This window comes from Hippoglossus hippoglossus, chromosome 7 (assembly GCF_009819705.1).
Source record: "Hippoglossus hippoglossus isolate fHipHip1 chromosome 7, fHipHip1.pri, whole genome shotgun sequence".
In the NCBI taxonomy this organism is placed as follows: domain Eukaryota; kingdom Metazoa; phylum Chordata; class Actinopteri; order Pleuronectiformes; family Pleuronectidae; genus Hippoglossus; species Hippoglossus hippoglossus.
Genome location: NC_047157.1, coordinates 24665570 through 24687613, shown reverse-complemented (window position 1 = coordinate 24687613; position 22044 = coordinate 24665570). Strand labels below are relative to the sequence as shown.

Here is a 22044-nt window from a genome sequence, read left to right as displayed (position 1 = left end):
TTGTCTCAGTCAGTGATCAGGACCCGACCTGCACATAAAAGAGTGGAGCGTAACAATAAAGCTCTCACCCACTTCTCCCTGGCTCTCGCTCCCAGTCTGACTCCCCACCAGGACCACAACACATCTGCAGCCTTTGAAGCAGCGGATGCTTCATTAGCTTTAATTAGTTTGGGTCACTATTCTTGAGGGAGACCTCAGACGGTTTTGGGCAGTGGTTTATTTTTCTTTCTTTCAGCTGTTTCCTGGCTGGACATCGTAGACTTTGAAGTGTTTTACAGAAACTCCTGCCTGGTCTGCAGTGTTCTCTCCTCTAACCCAACGTACCTGCTCTTCACCGGAGTGTAGCGCCAGGCAAGCAGCTGTTACTGTCAGTCCAAAAGCAAATACATCAACTGTTTTCTAAATCCACTCTCCTCCGGAAGACATGCCACAGCTACAGTCAATTGAGTATCGGAAACCATATGTTTTTGGGGATGTGCAGATGTAAAACAGCTGGATCCAGTGCACTCAGTTGATTGTGAAGGCACAGTTGTTTACTGCTGTCTGTCGAGGTTTGTGGAGTGGACTCGTACGGAATCTGGATCTGATCTGGAAAATCTGTTCTACCAGCGTAGTTTAAAAATCAAGAAAGTTTGTCAGCAGGATTACGCAAAAAAAGATTTCCACAAAATTCATTGGAAGGTTGGGACAAGAAAGAATCAATAAGATTTTGGTACAGATCCAGGAATTTGTCATCACTTTCTTTAACATTGTGATATTGAAGCGTGTTTTTACATTCTCACTAATTCCCCAGAGAATAATTCAAAGGATCTTGATGCAAAACATCAGGCCCATTTAAGAGGACTGATCCTGGTGCAGCTTGATTGACTGTTAGCGGAGGTGTGAGTGTGACTCTAGTCTTTAAATCTGCTTTCATTCAACAGACAACAAAGTCCTTTCTTTGCAAGACAGTGAGCAGATTCGAGAAAACTCTCTTAAAACCCACCCATGGTTCAAACGACCAAGGGGCCTCCTCAGTTGACATTTCAGATCTTGCCCCACGGTGCAACTGCGTCCAAAGCCGCCTAAGAATGAATGAGTCACCGCGAAACAGAGCGTGGTCATTGTTGCCGGTGCCAGTGCAGAGGGTTTAACGTTTTGGTGAGAAAGAAAATGTGATGGCGCTCGGTTCTTTCCATTTAGGATGGAAAACAGGAAGCGTCTCCTCCCAGTGACGCTACAAAGTCCCAGGGTGGACGTGTGCGTCGGACAGCAGAGATGTGACGGGCAGTGTGTGTTTGGTTTGCAGGATATCCTCTGTGTTCCGTAGGGCTGAAGAAGAGTCATTTCTAAACAGGTGACCTCCTGCACACAAGGAAGCAGACTTCCTTGTGTGTTTCCAGACGGACGCTGGTGAAGTCGTTAGTCAACAAAAAAACAGAATCCCATTGTCCCAATAAGAGAAACTCTCCTCTCCATAAGGATGGTAACGATTAGTGGGACTGTTGATAATCTGAAATTGATGCTGACATTTCTGTCTCCTCGTGATATTGTGATGACAAGTTTGTTTTCATTTCTTGGCTGTTTTTTTATTATGTTTATCTCGCATCATTTCCTGTTTCTGTCAAGACGACGGTTCACTTTCTGATTGTCACTTTCTATTTTCTCTCCTCGCTTCCAATCATTACCTTCCCAACTTTCCTGAAACTTTAACCCCTCTGCACCTGCCTGGCTAACTCGATCCTTCTCCCTGTTCCTTCTGTTGCTTTTTCTTGTTTGATCCTTGACCTTCTGGCTCCTGTTTGCGCCCTGCGCGACGTCTGTGCTCGTTCTCTCCCCCCCCCCCCGTCTCTTGCTCTTTGCTCCTTGCCCCGTCATCGCTCGCCACAGGCCACTGGTTGAACTCCTCCCATATGGGGAACATACAGAGCCCGGTCGAGCCGGACGAACGTAAGTCCTCGAGCACGCCTTTCTATCCTCTCTTGTCTTTGGCACACTCTGCTGTCACCTGCTCCGCTCAGTTATGCACTCCCATTTCCAAACACACTCTCAGATAACATTCCGAGGAAGACTCAGCTCGGGCATGTCGTGTTTGAGTCCGGCGAGTCTGTTTTTCCACGAGTCTTCCAGGCGTCTCCCAGAGGTTTTTAGTTTTTTTGTTCATACCAGTGGAAAATGATGGGGTTGTTCCATCGAGTAATAGAGTCCATCACAGTCGAGTGACAACGGTTGTATCCAGTTGAAAACATCCTTGTGAAACATATCTCACGACTACATAATTAATCATCTTCCTGGACAGGTGTGTTCCACAACCTAATTTGCAAAGTGCTTTTTGGAATTTCAACCTCATGCAGATGGCTCATCCCAAGGATGTGAACCAGCTGTTTCGCACTGAAGCACCACAATATGAAACGTGCTCCATTATGCACACTGGTGGTTTTGGTGCTTATGTTGTGAGCTGTGGGAGAGCAAAATGGGGGACGGATTAAGAGTGAAGCCAGAAGTTATTCCCAAGAGTTCCCCAGAGGGCAGTGAGTGGACGTGGAGCCGGAGCAGTTTGGCGTGCCACCAGCAGAAGGGTTAAGTAGCAGGGGTTCTTTCTACATGAGTTGAGCAGAGACAGAGGCCGCTGGCGTATGAATATATTAAACTCAGAGAGACGCGAAGATTAAGAAAGAGACGGAGAAGAGAAAAAATCTCAGCGAAGGAAAACCACGTTTGATTAAAGATTTTTGATGAAGTTGCCGGTGCCGTGTGGTTTGGTCCTTGTTCTTACAGACTCTGGCTCGGCCTCACTCGCTCCACCCGGACAATTGCTCTGCTGGTGCTGGGCCGGTGCCGTGGGCGCTGCCTTGGGGCCTGAAGGTCAAGCCCAACGCGGCTGGGCTTTAAAGGCCAGGCAGGGCTCCCTGCTCAATCAAGTCTTTGTCTTCTGCATAGGCCTCTATGTGTTCAGAGGGGGCCCATTGCACAAAGCCACCACAGTTCTTCTGAACAGCTTTAATAGCTAAATAAGTTTGTGAATTAAGAGTGTGGAATGCTATTTTTTTCCCCTTCAACTCCTTTATATATTTTTTTTCATCCCACCCGTCATATCTGCTCTCGGACAGTTTCATCACCCTTGATGGTAGCAGTGCTCGACAAGGGGGAACCCCCCCCCCCCTCTGCTGGAAGCAGCAAGTGATGTATAGCAGAATGGGTTTTTGGAGTAAAAGAGCTGCTCGTTAGCAGCAGGGCACAACCCGGCGCTTTAATCAAAGGATCTCAAGCGGCGGCGGTCCCACACTCGCCAGTTTGAAACGTCAAAGCGGCGAGCTCAGAGAGAGTTGGGGCTACAAGCTGCTGTTGACCTGGCGGCGAGAACCCACTCAAGTGATTAGATTACATGCGGGTCAAATGAGCCGCTTTGATGAGTAACTTTGATGTTGCCTGTCTTTTCGGTTCCACATGCAGGCCGAACAATTATTCCCCACAAGTCTGACGGTAACAGTCTGCAAAGCAAGCACTCGGGAACCTTTCCAGGCGGCTGCGAGGGCCTGCAGCCCTGTTGTTACATTTTCGCCTCGCTGTGTGTTTTCATAGGCAGTGCTCCGTTTACTTTGTCATAAATGAGGCTTCTCCTCACCAGGAACCGGGACGTCTCGCATTGCCAATGTTGTGCGTAAAGAGAGAAGGGGGTTTAAGAGAGGACAGCTGTTTACCAGCCACAGCTCAGGCGCTGCAACATAAGGCAGCGAGGCTCCCACAGGCCTTTATACACACCGAACACAATCTTTAACTTTTAATTAAACAGCCCCCGGTAAGCATGATAAATGTATGTAGTCCACGTGTCTGGTAAAATGTAATTATCCAAGCAGCAGGGAACAAAGAGTAGAAACCTAATACACAAAAGACTGTTACTAAACTTTCTGCATGTTTAAGTGTGGGATGTGTTGTTGCAGCACATGCTATCTGGTCATATATGTTCGTAAAGCAGAGGCTCAACAGATCCCCGGAACGTGACTCTTTGCTTTTGGCATGGCAAGTAGCATCTCACTGCAAGAAAACAGAACAAATATTGACTTCCTCCCTAAACCCACACTGCCAGGCAGAAATCAGAGGCTGGCAGGCCCCTTCTAACAAAGTGTTGGCAGGAGAGTGAGAACGGGGCACCCTGGGGCCTCGGCTATTTTAAGTTTCATGGGCTAAGCCTGTGACACTGGAATTATAATAATACAGCTGACATTTTCTGTTGATGATGAGTTCCTCATATAGTTCACCGAGATTAGGAATGTGGCCAATAATGTTATCACGATTAAGAACTTTCATAAGAGTTGATGACATTTACAACAACTTCAAATTATCATTTTCTCTCAAGTTCAATTTGCTCCCGAGTGAAAGTTGAAGAAACCAGGAGGTGAACTGGGATTTTTAGAGTGAAATGTGTTTGTTTCCTTTCTTTAACATTGTGACGTTATTCATCATTTGTGTCTCTCAGAGAATAATTCATGCATCTTGATTTATTTAGAGGTAATATTCTATACTTCTTTAAACAGCTGGTTCTTTAAAATGCAACCTCATGAGATGTGGAACTGAGGATGTTTACCATATAAAGTGTGAATCATTCGTTAATCATTGTTAATAATTTCCTTTTTGCATCATTTTATTAATGTTTTGTTGTAACCCACTTTGACAGTTTTTTTTTTATTCTGAGAAAACACGAGAGCTGGAAGAGACGCGACGAAAAAGTCAAATCTTTTCTCACTCTGCAGAAATAGTTTTTGCTACATTTCTTCACTGTGGCAGTTTTCTGGGTTCAGCGCCTCGGTCAAGGACACGTTCATGGACACACTGTCGATTGTAAAACAAACCAGCTGCTTACAAGGTTTTCAAAAACTAAATCACTTTAACTGAAATAAAAAAAAAATCAGCTGGCAAATTCAAACAATGGGCACTCAACTGCAGCTTGTGTGTGATTCAACGTCTGAATACAGAGAAGCACTATGTCCAACCAATTGACCTGTATGTTTAATGACCAGTCAGCTAACATAGCCTCTCTGTAGACCATTGATATAATCCCTGCTGCCGCCCCTCTGCTGCTCTCCTGCCTGACGGGCTGTTTGACTTGGTGCACGAGGAGGGAAGGTGCAGGCCCCTTTCCAGAGTCATCCACAGAGGCTTTTCTTCTGCTTCCTCTCCAAACCACTCACCATCCACTTCTCTGATACCGTGCAGTCAGGAGGTCTGGTGCAAACGTGTGGCCCTGCTTTTTAAAGGCCGATATCCACTAACTGTGTATGTGAATGTTTGCATAGCACGGGTTTCACACAGGTTCTGTTCTTTATCAGCATCTGTCTGCCACCGGTTGAGTCTGTTGAAAGTGCGTCTCCATGTATGTAACCAACAGAAAGACGTGCAGGGACCAGGACATTCCTTGAAACTGTAATTTCATGTTTCTATTCGAATGCTTGTGTCAGCGTGTGCCTCTTGTGTCGTGTGGTGCAACGCTGCAGTTGTCGGTCTTTGGTGCCGATCCAACCACAACTCAGATATGGAAATAGACGCCATAATTTGCATGTGGCCTTCCAGCCGCAGTCATGCTTTTCAGTTTTTTTACTTTCTGAAACGTTTTACCAAAGTTTTTCCTCCGGGAAATAATTCCCAAAACAGGATCCCCTATCACATTGTCTTTAATAGACTTAGCGACTTGTCTCTAGCTTAGAATATCTCTGCGACAGATGGACATTAATGCTGAGCCTGTGGTCGTTGTCTGTTATTGTGCGGTTTCGCTGACGGATCCCCCCCCCCTCCCTCCCTGTGTTTCCAGTTTATTACAGAGCTCTCGTCAACTTCACCGACTCCCTGGTCTACAGCCCTGAGCTCGAGGACATCTACTCTACAGCCTTTAATGAGATCTCTGAAGCAGTGGTGGACACGGTACGTCCTTCCTTCTTTGCAGGATAAACTCAATCCAAACTGCGGTGGTGTTCTCTAAGCGAAGGCTACCTTATAAGGTTCAGACGTGTAATTTACAACATTGCTGATTTAAGTATGTGTGATGCTTTGTCTGGAAATAAATCCCAGGCCTGTTTACTTCAACTTAACCGAGTCTGCTGTTCCCTTTCACAGCTGGAGTCGGAGTACAACCGGATTCCAGGTGTCCAGACAGTCAGCGTGGTCCTCATTAAGTATGAATGCAAATCCTTTAAATCACATTTTTATCTACACTCAAAGTAGAGACCCTGCAGCTGTGTGCTGGGTGGCTTACTTTTCTCCAAACTGCTCCAAAAAGGCAGCTCTGTAGTGCCTGTGCAGTCGGTCATTTGTCAGCAGTGAGTAATTCCTCTGAGGGACATCCAAAGAGAAACCATACCTCTCTTAAGAGCTCTCCTGTCGAAGCCTCTGCAGTGCACTGCACACAGTCCACAGCCTCACCAGGCCCCTCTCGACCCTTTGCAGGAAGATGGTGAGAGAAGATGGCGTGGACGTGTTTGTGGAGCTGGACGTGGGCTCCGACTACAACAGCGACGGCGAACAGATCCGCGGCGTGCTGTACAGCGTGGTGAAGGAGGGCGCCATCGCTTCCTACGTCACATCGGTCCAGGGCTTTCAGTTCCGACGACTCGGGGAAGGTGAGACGTCATCAGCGAGGAAACTGCTTAGAACAACCGTGAAGTGTCTGACTCTGTTACAGCAGAGTGTGCTGTGTGTGTTTGCAGCAAAAATATAGGTCCAGCAGAGCAATAGGTAGTGTCCTTAACTTTTCCCTCTGGTTTTTAGTTCGAGCTTTGCCCTCCGTGGAGCCTATAGCAGTTCCAGGTTTGTACTGTGCCATGTCCGCTGCATGGTGACTGAGCCGACCGTCCTGTAGAAGCTGTAGGACGACCGTAGTTGTGCCTTTTAGAAAGAACAGTCGAGCATTTCCTTCCTTACGATGTTGAAATCTACGCCGACTTTTTGTTCACACAATTATCATGTGCTGTGAGGAATGTTATGCATGGAAGCACCAGTGTGACGTAGACTCGTGGTTCCTGAAGTCCAGTAGTGCACAGTGAACAAGAAGAAGAAGACATTGCATGGCATGATGTTGATTGATTAGGAATGCTGCTGCTCACCAAGACGTCAATCAACTCTGTACGCAGGCATGTCATCTGATAAAATATTTGCCTTTTCTTTAAGATCTTTACCTATCTGACAGGTTCCCCATCTGTATAGTGTTGTCTGTGTGTTCTATTCTTTCTAGTCTTGTCCATGTACCTCCTCTGTGTTAGGATTGGGGTTAAGGGGTTAGTTGAGTTTGTCTACTCTGTGTGTCCATCAAGTCTAATTTGTCTTTTATTAGACTTGACTGTCTTGTCCATTCTCTGTCTTATCTACTCTACTCTCGTCTTTCTGTCCAGTCTTGTCCAGCCTGTCTGTCTAGTCTGTGGGTTTAGTCTCATGTAGTTTGTGTCTTTCTACCTGTGAGTGTTTTTAGTTTCAGCACAGATTTGACTTTTCACCCAACAGAGGATTTAATGCAAAACAGATATTTACAAAAAAATCTTATCCCGCCCTTTCAAATCTCCCTGAGTATCTCAAAGCACTCGTCTAATGATCCTGTCTTCACGACATGCCTGATTTCCACTCGCTGTAGTACCCTGATGGCTTCCTCGTTCTATTTGTTGTATTTGTGCTGTGACGTGATGACATTAGCGTAGTGGTGTGTTGGCTGTGCTGTAGCCTTGGCTCGCACGGCGTCGATCCTTCAACGCCCTCCCGTCCCTCTGCATCTCCCTCAGTAACCCCCAGCATCAGGTCCTGCATGCCAGATGAGCACAAGTGTGGTGACGGGACATGTATCCTGATGGAATACCTGTGTGACAATAGACCAGACTGCAGAGACATGAGTGATGAGATCAACTGTGGTGAGTGGCTTCCGCCTGATTGACCGGCGGGTTTTAACACGGCCGTCAATAGCACGCATTACTGACTGTGGATGATGTGCGATGTGTCAATTCCCGGTAACAACTCTTAAATATCCGCTCTGTACATTTGCTGAGTTTAATCAGAGATTTGTTTCAGAACTACCAACTCCTCCAGTCTACACCACCCCTCCCACCACAACCACCACCGTCAAGAAGCCCCCGCGGCCCCCCAGCCCACCTGGCCCCTGCAGAGCCGATCAGGCCACGTGCCAGAGCGGAGAGTGTATCCCCCGGGACTACATCTGTGACGGGGAGAGGGACTGCTCGGACGGAAGCGACGAGTTCCGATGTGGTAAACGCTGCAGCCTTACGCACGTTCAAGCGCTCGTGCAGCAACGTGCGCTGTACTCACCCTGTCATCTGCTCCCAGGTACCCCGTCGCCCTGTGAACCCAACGAGTTCAAGTGCAGAAATGGCCGCTGCGCCCTCAAGCTTTGGCGCTGTGATGGAGACAACGACTGTGAGGATAACTCGGATGAGACAGACTGCCGTGAGTCTCCATTTCTTTTTACAACCTTTCTTTTTTACGACACTTGCTCATTCGTGACCGCTCTGTTTGCGAGTGATTAAAAGTTGATGTAAATCTCCATTTTTCTCGTAACTGCAGCCACCAAGGGTCCCGGCGACAGGTGTGCTCCTGAGCAGTTTGAATGCCTGAGCGATCGCACCTGCATCCCAGCCAGTTACCAGTGTGATGAAGAGCCGGACTGCCCTGACCGCTCCGATGAGTACGGCTGCAGTGAGTCTCACACCAGCAGCTCCCACAATATTTCTTTCTCTTTGCACATTTCACCCTTTTCTGACTCACTTATCGCTGTGACTGCTTCTTTGACTGTCCTCCATAATCACCCCTCTGAGTTCCTTTGTACACTGTGAGTGAATTTGCTGTGAACCGGGCTTTTTTTTCACACATGTGGCGACGGAGACACAGAGCTTTTTGTGCAGCGTCCATTCCTCAGAACTGAAAGCGAATTGTCCGTCCACAAGCGGAGAATTCCATTTCCTCCGACTGTCGGGGATTTACGAGCTTCACTGGTTCGCCAAATTCCAGTCACACGCCGGCCTTTTTTTTTGTGTGTATATGTGCATTCATTATGTGGCTTGTCATCTTGACACTTCACAGCCCCCCCCTCTGTGACAAGCCCACCGGAAGAGTCCATCCAGGCAGCTCGGGGAGGGTCGGTGACGTTCACCTGTCAGGCGGTCGGAGTGCCAACACCCATCATCACCTGGAGACTCAACTGGGGACACATTCCCGTCAGCGGCAGGTGGGTTTGAGGAGAAAATCAGCACTGGTGTCAGAACCGTATCACTCTCCATGGAACTGGTTTTGTTGTTGCCATTTTAGAAAAAAACATGTGTTGCTCTGCGTGAGAGAGCTGAACAAAACATCTGCCTCAGCTGAAAGCCAGTATTCCCCCCCGTGATTGCATCAGAAGATTTATGATTTATGAATTGATTTTGCTTTGTTTGAGTCTTTGAAACCATCGTATATAACCTTAATAGATCGGTGTTTTAATTCTCACCCCAATCGTCATCGCTTTTGCTCAGACTGTGATTTTAATTAGCAGGATATTTGCGGTGCACTCCCAACTCCAAAAGTTGCTGTTTCAGAGGGTTTGGTTCTGGGTGTGGTCTTCTGTGTGTGTGTGTGTGTGTGTGTGTGTGTGTGTGTGTGTGTGTGTGTGTGTGTGTGTGTGTGTGTGTGTGTGTGTCTGTGTGTGTGTGTGTGTGTGTGTCATCACTTAGGCAATTACAGTCGAACTTGTGTGTGAAAGTATTTCAGCAAACTGTTCCTGTGAGCATCAGAAAGAGCAGGTTTCTCATTATGGTTCATTTATTGACATAGACGCTCCCAAAAAGGCACCGATTTCACGTGAGCCACCTTCTCCCCTGCGCCTCGCTGGGATGATTACAGTAGCAGCATGGCTGACGTAATCCACTTGTGATTTTAGATTTTAAGTTTATTTATTGTCACCGTGATGGATGAGGAACGCGACTTGTTTAGAAGCTTTGCACACACAGGCAGGACTTTCGTGCGCTGTCTGACACGTTCAGGGCAACTTGTGTTATTACACATAATTTAAAATAGATCTGGGACCCGTGGAAATAGAACAGGACCCGACCCCAGACCCGACTGACTGTGTAAAACATGGATCCGATCCTGTACGGGACTCGGGTGGACCCATGAAGACCTTTACTCTCTTGACCTACTTCTTACTGTAAAGTTTGAATTCGTGTCGTATTTCTGCAGGATCTCCATGACCAGCGAGAACGGCCGCGGCACCCTCACCATCCGTGACGTGAAGGAGGCGGATCAGGGGGCCTACACCTGCGAGGCCATCAATGCCAAAGGCCTGGTGTTTGGTATCCCTGACGGAGTGCTAACACTCACATCAAATCCCAACTCAGGTACTTTCACCACGTTTCTACATTCGCTTCTCCACCAGAAACATCCGTAAATATAGATAAAACAATTCCCATGTCCTATCTTGTTCCCTCCAGGCGACTGTCCTGATGGTCAGTTCAGTGTGGACGGACGCTGTGTGTCCTGCTTCTGCTCCGGAATCACCAAGATCTGCAAACGCACCGGCCGCTACCGCAACCGGATCACCCTGCGTTTCACTGATGAGGAAGATTTCAAAGGTCAGTCAAACTACTGGTACTGATCAAACTGTCTGAGAATGATCTGGAACACTAAAAGCAGCCTGAGTGAATCTGTTGTTGTTTGTTCCAGGAGTGGAAGTCACTTATCCATCCAGGCCAGGCATTCCTCCTCTCTCCTCCACTCAGCTCATCATCAACCCTGAAATGGAAGAGTTCCAGCTCGTCGACCTGTCCCGTCGTTTCCTCAACCTCGACTCCTTCTGGACTTTGCCTCGCCAGTTTCTGGGCAACAAGGTAAGGACTCTGAGTCTTATCCTTTTATTATCTATTTTATTAAGTCACGATCGAACATACGCATTAAAACCATTCCACCTCTTTTCAGATCGACTCCTACGGGGGATCCCTGAAGTACAAGGTGCGCTACACGTTGGCCCGCGGCCTGTCCGACCCTGTGGAGAAGCCAGATGTGATCCTGGTTGGAAACGGACGCAGGCTTGTGTACCGCAGAGGCGGCGCCGCACCTGCCCGAGAGGTCAACCAGAAAGAGATCAAATTCACTGAAGTACGTCTTTGGATAAGAACATTTTAGATTCTGTACAATCCTGTGGTAGATTCGGGTTTGATGGCATCATTTTGTAACCTCACTTTGGCTGTTTTAGGATAAATGGCAGCACTCCAATGGCCGTGCTGTGAGCCGGGAGGATCTGCTGATGACGCTGGCCAACCTGGACAGCGTCAGCATTCGCACCATCTACGACGACCACATGGTCAGCGTGGCGCTCAGCGACATCATCATGGATACCACCAGCGTGGAGTTCAGCACTCATGGTCACGCTAAGGATGTGGAGGAGTGCAGGTAGGACAGAAGAAGTACTCGGGCTCGATACTGGGAGGTTAAGTGAGGTGGAAACTGTGTACAAAGGCGTCAGTCAGCTGTCTGCGATCCCAGCAGCCTGTTGGGACGCGTCCAGTGTGCAGCATATTTCCAAGTGAAGAACGTTTATTTTGAAAGTTTACTTTGTGAGCCACAAAAAATGTGACCAGGACATAAAATTTAATGTCCGTGGTTGTGTTTCATGTTTTTACGTATTTTCTAATTTGTAACTATTAATTGCTGCAGTCACCTTTATTTTATTGCCATCATGAAGTAAAACGCGTGGTGTTGTGATTTAATCATCATCCAAACAAACTTGTCGTTCCCAGATGTTCTCCTGGATACACGGGCCTGTCCTGTGAGATGTGCTCCTCTGGTTTCGAGCGCGTCCCCGGCGGCTCTTATCTCGGCACCTGTGCTGGTTGCAACTGTAACGGACACGCCAGCGCCTGTGATCCAATCAACGGACACTGCCTGGTAATGGCTCCTTTGGAGGCTGAGAATCCATCACTTATAAATCAGTTGGAATTCACCTCGTTTCTTTAATGTTTGAAGAAACAAACTTATTGCCTTGATTGCTAAACATGAAGCTAGTGATTAGCTTTTCTTCAAAATAAAGCGTAGAAACAGGAAAACCACACCCACCAGTACATGTACTGCCGTGTTGTGTTTTGTTTTACTGCAAATGGCATGCAAACAAAACATGCATGTAAAAATAAAAAGTTGGTTGGGACATGGGGTCAATGCACAAAGCAAAAAACTCCAGCGGATGAAAAATAACTGGTTCAAGTGCTTAAACACAAAGTGTGAAACTGGTTTTCCCCCCAAAATGTTCCAATCGTTATAAAACTACTCCCCCCCCACCACCACAGAGCTGCCAGCACAACACAGAGGGCCCTCAGTGTGACAAGTGCCGCTCCGGATACTTTGGTGACCCGAGCCGAGGTCGCCCCGATGACTGCAAGCCCTGCCCCTGCCCGTACTATGAGACCTCACGCCGGTAAGGTCACAGACAACACACACACACACACACACACACACACACACACACACACACACACACACACACACACACACACACACACACACACACACAGAGCAAAAACACATCTAGACTACAAACGCAGGAATAAACACACACAAACACTCATACCACCCACAATGCGTCATTATGAATGGGGCTGTTTTGCCCTGCAGGGTTTTTTTTGTGTCTTTTTTTAATTTGCTGAAGCTGAGCTCACTCAAATATCTGGGCGCTGGTTTATTCATTCAACATGCGACTCATTAACCCGCCGCTGTAAATCCTAAATCCTGGCTTTGTCGTTGGGCTTCGCAGGTTCTCCGACACCTGCTTCCTGGACGTCGACCAACAGCCAACGTGTGACGCCTGCAGACTCGGCTACACAGGAAGACGCTGTGATAAGTGAGGAAACTGATATAATTAACTCTGCCTGCAGATTGTGGGTTTTTTGCGGATGAGGTGATATGGTTCATAAGAAATTCTAATAATCAGTCATAATAGTGAATGTCATAATATATTATACATGATAATGATGATTATTATTAACACAGCCACCCTCAAAATATGGTTTTGAAGATGAAAGATCGATTGTAACGAGTAAAACAATCTATAACTGACTTGTCTCTGATGTCTTGTATATTTTTGTTTTATTTCAGATGTGCCTCTGGTTACCACGGTAACCCCCTTGTACCGAATGGAAAATGCGTTCCTGACCGTGAGTTCAATGACCGCATTCAAATTTTTGAAATTCTCAGATTAGGGCATGAAATCGACGTGAAACTGCACCTGGATTGTTTTGCCTGTCGCACAATGCAGTCACTCAGCATTATGATCCCGAGGAGGTCTTAACCCTGTGTAATGATTACCATTGGGTTTTCCCCCTGCTGTTACAGTAGGCTGTAGTATGTGGTCATGGCTCAGGTATGCGGAGTGGCTGGATCACTCCCAGGTTCACTTTCCTCCCCCCTATGTCATCGTCTTTCCACCGCTCTCTCCCTGCAGAAAGCTCCAAGTGTGATAACAGAGGAACCCTCAGCTCCAGCGGCCGGCCATGCAGCTGCAAGGTACACATGCAGCAGAGTTAACTGCAGAGTGAAGTACTCGGATTGTATCATAACCATGTATCTTCAGTTCATTCGTGGTCTTGACACAAACCATCTCTTATTCAAAAGAGCAAGACAGGCAGATTGATTACATGTGTGCACGTGTCTGTGTGTGTGTTTCAGAACAACGTGGCAGGCACTGTGTGTGACGAGTGTAAGTCCGGGTTCTTCCACCTATCGGAGGCCAACCCCGAGGGCTGTCTACGCTGCTTCTGCATGGGCGTCACCAAACAGTGCGCCAGCTCCACTTGGAATAGAGACCAGGTTTGTTGCCAGGCTCTGAATAGAGAAGGGAGTGGTGAATATTTTTGGTATCAAGACTTTGACTCAGTGTTTGTGCAGCTCTGCTTTATCAGCAAAAAACCTTTCTGATGCCAAATGGCGAGATTGCAATGGCGGCGATGAAGTGTGACTGCGTGTAAATCTCAGGTCACATCTCGGTCTGACCGATTTTCTCGTCTCTCAGGTGCGGGGAGGATCGAGCGGGCAGCTCTTCTCCCTCTCCAACAGTGCCAACACTGAAATTATCTCTGAAGGCATCACCCAGCGAGGCTTCTCCGAGATCGTCTACCGCTCCTTTTCCAGCATCCCCAGCGACGTCTACTTCTGGGTGCTTCCTGAGAGCTTCAGGGGAGATAAGGTGGGAGAAAACAACAAAGCAAAGGGCCGCAGATAAGAGGGGAAAATACAGTAACTGCCAAGTGTTAGTCAGGCGAGAACTCTCTGCCCTTTCTGTCCCACTCAGTCATGTCTCAGCATGTTGTCAAGTGAAAAGGCTGCACTTACCCACACAGCGAGCCTCCTTTGAACCTCACACTTCAATTCTCTGCTAAGCCCAACATGGAGGTCTTGTGACTTCCCCCTCACTATCATAGGGGTGAAATACCTTTCCACTATTCAGTTCTGTTAAGAAGAGCTTCTCTTCTCATCACGTTGCTACCAGGTGACGGCCTATGGTGGAGAGCTTCGTTACGCGGTGCGCTTTGCCCCGTATCAGCGCTCACAGGTGATTGACGGTCAGCCGGATGTGGTTCTCCAGGGCAACGGCATCTTCCTGGAGCACTACTCCCAGATCAAGCCCCTCCCACGCGTCCCACAGACCATCACTGTGACCTTCAGAGAGGTGGGTTTCAGTAGAGTGCCCTGAAGCTACATTTGAATCCTCACACTACGTGACTGGACTAACTTTTCTCTTTGTCTGTGGCTGAAAGTCTGCGTGGCGTCGCGCTGACGGGCAGCCGTGTACTCGTGAGCACCTCCTGATGGCGCTGGCTGACATCAGCCTCTTTATGATCAGGGCCTCCTACACAGACAAAATGGACGAGAGCAGGTACGGTTGCAGCACACATCATATACACCTCAAAATAAACCCAGGAGTATTCCATTTAATGGTGTGTGTGTCGTTTTTGTGTTAAATAGTATCTCAGACATCAAGATGGACGTTGCTGTTCCTCACTCCAATGGTAATGACCGTGCTCTGGAGGTGGAGGAGTGCGCCTGCCCTCAGGGATACCGAGGACCCTCCTGCCAGGTACAGAGCTCAGAGAAGTAGTTGACGTACACTTACTTTGTCCAGAGTCAGTTGCTGCAGACATTCTCCAGAGTTTCTCTTGGCAGTCCCATAAGTAGAGACTCCTGAGTGAGACCTCTGAGTGAGCAGAGATTACAGCAGGAGATTATCTGGAGGATTCACCCCGAGCAAGAGGGCACGTTGATGCTGTTTCTAACACGCGATGGACGCAAAAAGAATGTCAAGAGAGTCTGGACATTTCTGTTTTGTTGTGAACTCGCCTGGTTGGAGAATCTCCTGCTGGGTTCTTAAAATGTGAAATGCAAACTCCGGAGAAAGTCCGGACCGAACAGTCCGTGTCTTCACCAAAGAGTTGAAGTTAGCTCAGTTGTCATGCTGATAAAAACTGTGAGATTTGGGTAAAACCCCAAGTAAAAGCTAGTAGTTGTTATATTATTCCTGAGGTCATGTATGAACTTTCATGCCCTCGTTTAGTTTAGTTTTCTGAGAAAGGACAAAGGTAAATACAGCTTTGTCTCGGCTTGTAAAGGAAAAGTCTTCTTTTTCCATTCCAGGCTCTGATGATAATTGCAGTCTGTCTCCCCGTGTGCCTCTTTGTCATCACTTGTCTCTCACCTGAGGTGTTTTTCCGTGTGGTTGCAGGAGTGTGATGAAGGCTACACGCGGACCAGCTCCGGCCTCTACCTGGGCACGTGTGAGAGGTGCGACTGCAACGGTCACGCCGGCGGCTGTGACCCAGAGACCGGCAGCTGTCTGGTAGGTTTGATGCTTCTACTCCTTCCCTCTCTATCACTTCTGTTCCAGCACATAGTTTGATCTCTGTTGAGGAATGCACTCGTGGATTCTTGGCTAAGTTCAACATGTTGGAAACACACCGTCACAGTATATTCAACTGTTCCATGGATCTCACCTCTTCTCTTCTTGTCCCCCGACTAAAAGCAATGTCTCCATAACACTCGCGGGCCAAGGTGTGAAAGCTGTAAGAATGGTTTCTATGGAAACCCTGTTACAGGCGGTGCTCAGGCCTGCCAGCCCTGCCCCTGCCCTGGAACCACATCCAGCAACCAGTGAGTTCATGTCTAAAAGTCATTCAGAGTCAGGTTGAGTCAGTTTTATTCAGATGACCAATTCACAAACTATTCTAATTACTGCTGCATTCGCAAAAAGTAAACTGTGAAACACAGAAGCTGGTCAATCCAGCGGATCATAATAACCACATATCAAACCTCTGTCGCCGCAGGTTCTCTCCAACCTGTTACCTGGAGTCTGACGGTCAGCCGACCTGTAACAGCTGCCCCCAAGGATACACGGGCCGACGCTGTGAAAGGTACATCCCCTTCCTTCTCTTTCTGCTTTTCCTTTTTTCCACTCTGTCCACCTCAGGGTGGTCTGGACGCTGCTCAGTGTGTGGGGTTACCGAGCGGGTCGGTTGGCAGGGGCTGGCACCGGCACCAACTGGGTTCCCTCTGGTTCGCATCTCGCTTGTTTTTTTTCTAAGGCCATTGTGTTTGAGTGGTGTCAGTGGAGGGAAGGGAGACGCAAATTCTGTGCCACCCATTCTGATGTAAATATAAAATTGTGTACTGTAGTCTTGTTTTTCCCACATCTGCTGTTGGATGTTGTTTTATTCTCTGGTAGAATAATGTGTATTTGTTATAATGATAAGGGTTCTTCCGTGGTTCTGAGAATGTCTTCACTCCGATTGTGTTTGTGGAGCAGAAAGAAGTAGATGCTCTATCTTCTAGAGGCTTTGACATGAGTTGGGTTAAACTTTTGCTTCCTTCTTTCTTTTGCTCTCTCAGTGATTTCCCTCTGCTTCAGCTTTGCGCTTTGCTGGTTGCGATTGTTTTAAGGTGTTGGCTCAAGTGATTTCTGTCTGTGCACAGACCAAATGTATTTTCTGGGATTTTTTCTACGACATAAATGTAGACGTGGCATTTATGAGGAGTCCTGTCTGGCTAATGAATCTTTGCCGCTCCGAGGGGCAAAGATGAGAAAGGTGACTTTGGGTGAAAAGAAAGCTATCAATGGTTTATTATTTGAAGGTGTCTGGCTGCATCATACCTGATTCTGCTGTTTTGACATTAAGAGAGGAGAAGCCCTCTGCAGACAGTTGTGGGGACCCGTTCCTGGAGAAGCTGACCGAGGGCTTCCTGCCAGTGGGATGCGGAACTGAAGCAGTGTTTAATTTCAGTTGGGAGAAAGAGATAATACCCAATGGCAGTGGCGATGACGAGGATGATGGGGATGATGACATTTACTTCATATCGCCTGTTACCACTGTCATCCCTACAAGGACTTTATTGTCTACCGCCACTATCCGTCGCACACCCCAATCCACAATAGGGGTCAACTCCCGTATATCAACATCCAGACTCCCACCACGCTTCACACCCAGCCCAGAGAGCAGATACTCCAGCTTCCAGAGCCTGCTCCGGATCCACCTGAACACCTTTAACCAGCGCCTGAGCATGCTGGAAAGCAACACGCTTGATATGAAGGAGAGCATTCACAGCATGCACGACCAGCAGAGTCGTCTCAGCTCCCAGCTGCAGGAGCTCATCGCCATCCAGTCGGCCGGGGAGAAGAACAAGAAGGTTGGCGAGCTGGAGAAGGGCTACACGGACATGGGAAGCCGTCTGAGCAGACTTGAGGGAAGGCTAGAAATTCTGATCGACGGCTTCACTGCCCTGGCTCAGGAGATGAACAAGATGAAACGTGTAAGACACGTCGCTCGGTCGCCCCAGGAAAAGAGGGCTCTGCCTTCACTCTCCCTCGCAATCCCGTTGTACTCAACATCCCCGCATCCTGTCAGAAATACACCAACAGAAACACCACTCACCAGTAGAGCCACAGTGTCCAAAAGCATACCCACCCCAGGCCTCCCAGTAAACTCTGCTCCTCAGAGAGAGAGAAAACTCCGACCAGCAGCCACCAAGAAGTCTGATACACAAACTACGAAACCCCGATCAGTCACAAGGTCACCAAGAAGTCAAGTCTCAACGAGTTCTGCAAAAAAGTCAAGGACGACCTCAAGCAAACCAAGGACTTCTTCTAAAATCAAACCGAAAGCTACGCTGAAGCCTGAACCCAAAAGGCCAGAGGGTAGAAGAATAGCTGTGAGAGCTAAACACGTTTCCCAGCCAAACCAAACACGATCAAAGAAAGTCAAAGACGAGGCAACAATCACGAGATTTCAACTGGAGCCCCCACCTCACAATTCGAAGTCAGCTGGAGTTCCTCAGCTGCGTAAACAATCTGACCAGGCCAACAAAAAGGATTCTGCACTGTCCAATAAAAACAACAGACGTAATAAGGTGTTTAGATCGGATGCACCAGTTACAAAGACGGTTCCGGAGAGTGGGAAGTCTTCTAAGGGTGATTCAAAGACTTCCTCAAAGTCACAGAGAAGTAACCTGAACCGAAACGAGAAAAAGTTGCGCAACTCGTACAACTTGGCCTCTCGCAAGCCAAAGAACTCTATTAAGGACACAACAACAACAACCACAAAGCCGACCGTGTCTACTACTGCAAAGAAGTCTAGAACGAAAGTAAAAACAACAACCACTGCTCAAACCAAGGTTACTACCGGGAAGAAGAAGATTACCACAACAGCAAAAAGGAAACCCACCCCCTCCAAAACCAAGTCTGCTACTACCGCGAAGAAAGTTGCCAAGAAACCGCAGCAGAAAAAGACGTCAAACCCTCGTTCTGGTCTCTTGGATCTGCTGCGGCTGTTGAAAGGGGATAAAAAGTCCTCGAAGCACAAAACAAATCAAGACGGTTCTCTTCATGTTGTCCTGGGAAGGCTGGCCATCCCCATCAAAATCATTCCTGATGACTAGGGAACAACGTTTAGTCTTTCGTTATTTTATTTTTTCTATTGTTTATATCTGATCCTTATATTTAAGTTACTGCTACCAAGAAAATTCGACTTTATGAAGGGACTGATTTTATGACACTGTTTAATCGCAGTGGCACCTTCCAGATGTTTTAATGTTATCCTGATGTGTTCACTTTAGTATTTTTTGTCTTAATGGCTATTGAGGTATGTTTTTTTGAGAAAATAACTGTTGCACAAGATTCTTCCATGAAGAGATAGTTCTGCATTAGTACGTCTCATATGCAAACATACACGTTATAGCTAGACTACCTCAAGTTTTACCCGTTTCTTTGTTAGATCGTATTTAAATTCTCATGCACATCATCCCTGTTTCCTGTATTCACATGGGTATGTCTCCAGTACATGTTTCAAAAGGTTCTGTAACCTTACACCTTCATATCACCCTGTGTTTTCCGGAGATAATATCATATTATTATCAGTTAGTTCTAAAAATCTTCTACGTGTTAGGTTGGTTAAACCATTCAGTATAATTCATAGATATCAGGCCAGGATTCAACGAAAAAAAGAACAAGACAAACAATCTAACTCACTTCCGGTTTCCCCAGAAAGTAAACTTCGTACTTATTTTGTTATTCGTATACATGTGTTTTGAAAAAAATAAAGACTCACAAACGTACTTTTTTTATCTGTGCTATTAATGTTGGTCCAGGGATGGTAATGTAATGTCTGTCCTCCCATTCAGTCCAGTTTTAGAAGTGCCCAGACATTCATGGCCCCCAGAGGATGAAACCTATTGACTTCTTTAGCGCCACCATGAGACCATAATATTTTAATGAAATATCTGACCTTTCCGGAAAGAGTCTTTTGTAAAGATGGTCATGACATTTGATAGATATTCATGTGACTTAAATGAAGCCCTGACTGTTCATGCAGCACCATCATCAGGTCAAAGTTAGCATTTTCTCTAAATGACTAAATAAAAGAGACACGTCCATAAATCATAGCCGGAGAAGCAGGAATCAGTTTTGCAAATCTCATCGTCTTCTGCCAGTTACATAATGTGGTGGTGGAAAGACGAGAAGAATTTTGTCTTATCCAGGTCAACTCTTATATAGAGAGTTGATCATTTAACACAAGTGTCACACTGAAATACAATGGGATCATCTTCTGTGGACCATGACATTTTCCAGAAATGTTTATATATTTCTTATGTACCTAATGATATTATGGCCCAGTGTTGGCACCACTAAGCAACAGCTGCATTCATCTGTTGGGGACCATGAATGTTCATAACTCTTATTGTAATATGGCCAGTAAATAGACTTTACATGATCATTTAGTGTTATGAATACATCGACCTAGTCATATCTTGTATATCATTTTAATCGTTTATTGTGTTGTACCACATTGTTTGTCATGTTATGCTTATAATGAGCTGTATGTCCTTTCTTTTATGGACTTTTGGCATTTTTAAGACCACATGTATATTTTCTATTTCCATATGTAACAGGTAATTATCCGTATCTTTAAATCTATAAAACAACACACAATTAAAAAGACTAACGAAGTTAACAACAACCTTAGAAACTACCCTGAATCTCAGACATTAGTTTAATTGGGACTTTCCAAAGTGAGTTCATAGCACGGAAGTCTTCTTTGTTGGCCGTTGACCTGCGGACCGGGACAGCTGAGGTAAGACCGACGGCAGCCTGCACAGATCTGCTGTTGGATAAAGCCTTTGCTCTGGTGGCAGTGGCGTTGTTAGCTTGGGTTTGGAGGCAAATGGCTTTTGCTGTGTCACAGTATCAAGAATAAACTTTCCTCTTCCGCTGCTTAGCATCTTGATCTGTGGCTCGTTGTAGCAGCTCTGCTCACTTCTGCTTCGTTCTGATATCAGTTTGGGTATTTGTTACGTTTTTTTTTTTATAAAAAAAAACAGAAAACCTGGTGATGTTTTCCGATTTTCTGTTAATGTCGACGCTTCTGTTCCTGTGAGAAGTCGTTTCAGCTGTAGAGATGGAATCAACATCTGAGACACGTTGAATGTTTTGGCAGCAGCTATGCTTCATCCATCTCCCGTGCAAGCAGTGCTTCGCCATCTTTTTTCTCCGGGAAATCTGTTTGTATATTACAAGAGCTGGGTGTGTGTGTGATCTTTTAGGTCATGTCCATATCAGACCAGTCTTTGGTGTAGAAATACGTATGTTCCCCTTTTGTTCTTGCTTGAGGTCTGTCTTGGGTAAAGAAGACTCCCTAAACAGTATAAATCATCAGATGTATCACCTCTTGCAGATTTCCCAGCTTCCTGCCTCATTGTTCTTTGAGTAAAAACCTGTATCCTCCTCGACTGGAAATATTTACTCAAACGAAATCTCTATTTTTGTTTCAGATGTGCCGCAGGATACACTGGCAACCCACAGCTTGGACAGATATGTAGAGTTGGCAACAACGAAGTCAATGGTACATTTGGTGTTTTGATCCGTGAAAATAACCGATGTTGTTCCATCTTCTGGGTTGTCCTTCATCCTAACAAGATATTTCTTTCATTTCATTGATCTGGATTTAGCAACGTGTCTTTCACTAGCGGGTTGTAAACTCAAACTCTCTGCTCTGCTGCCCTGCGACAGGTAACTGCTATAACTGTGACCAAAGAGGACAGGAAAGCTGCATTGGAGGCGTGTGCCGCTGCAAGGTGAGCAAACAACTAACAACCCAACACAAACTCTCTGGTTGTGCGTCCTCACAGCGACTTGTATCTCATTCCCCCTGACGCTGTGTTACAGATGAACACCGAAGGCCCGTCGTGCTCCAGCTGCAAGGCCGGAACCTTCCACCTCGGCCAGGAAAACAAAGACGGCTGCCTGTCCTGTTTCTGCATGGGCATCACTCAGCAGTGCTCCAGCTCCACTTACTACAGAGACCTGGTAAGTCCTGCAACAAGTAGTTGACTCAAGAGCTGTGTGAAGGTTCATGCTTGCGGAATTCTTTTAAATCTCTCAGCAACAAAATCAAATGCAAGTTTGCTCTGGATAAAGCAGCTATGCAGGCGTATCGGCATATGAGATACACAGAGAAAAACATATCTGTTCAGGAAAGTCTACATTTTAGATGCAAGTGGTTCCAAGCCTCTGCAGTGACA

The 22044-nt window shown here is 46.7% G+C and overlaps 1 protein-coding gene across 4 annotated transcripts in view; it reads left to right on the top strand.

Annotated features, from left to right (window-relative positions):
• The window catches only part of hspg2 (heparan sulfate proteoglycan 2), an 83477-nt gene that overhangs the window by 30596 nt on the left and 30837 nt on the right, over positions 1–22044 (top strand). For all 4 annotated transcript variants that reach the window (XM_034589883.1, XM_034589884.1, XM_034589885.1 and 1 more), the window contains exons 4-34: positions 1870–1929; positions 5786–5895; positions 6088–6146; positions 6418–6590; positions 6739–6777; positions 7740–7865; positions 8023–8217; positions 8296–8415; positions 8533–8664; positions 9049–9193; positions 10180–10337; positions 10431–10571; positions 10663–10826; positions 10915–11094; positions 11192–11388; positions 11736–11883; positions 12279–12406; positions 12743–12829; positions 13084–13142; positions 13430–13491; positions 13654–13794; positions 13997–14170; positions 14474–14653; positions 14742–14860; positions 14950–15061; positions 15704–15817; positions 16001–16128; positions 16302–16388; positions 21295–21365; positions 21533–21597; positions 21689–21829. In XM_034589883.1, coding sequence (XP_034445774.1) covers positions 1870–1929; positions 5786–5895; positions 6088–6146; positions 6418–6590; positions 6739–6777; positions 7740–7865; positions 8023–8217; positions 8296–8415; positions 8533–8664; positions 9049–9193; positions 10180–10337; positions 10431–10571; positions 10663–10826; positions 10915–11094; positions 11192–11388; positions 11736–11883; positions 12279–12406; positions 12743–12829; positions 13084–13142; positions 13430–13491; positions 13654–13794; positions 13997–14170; positions 14474–14653; positions 14742–14860; positions 14950–15061; positions 15704–15817; positions 16001–16128; positions 16302–16388; positions 21295–21365; positions 21533–21597; positions 21689–21829 — 3815 coding nt within the window. The remainder of the gene's footprint in view (positions 1–1869; positions 1930–5785; positions 5896–6087; positions 6147–6417; positions 6591–6738; positions 6778–7739; positions 7866–8022; positions 8218–8295; positions 8416–8532; positions 8665–9048; positions 9194–10179; positions 10338–10430; positions 10572–10662; positions 10827–10914; positions 11095–11191; positions 11389–11735; positions 11884–12278; positions 12407–12742; positions 12830–13083; positions 13143–13429; positions 13492–13653; positions 13795–13996; positions 14171–14473; positions 14654–14741; positions 14861–14949; positions 15062–15703; positions 15818–16000; positions 16129–16301; positions 16389–21294; positions 21366–21532; positions 21598–21688; positions 21830–22044) is intronic.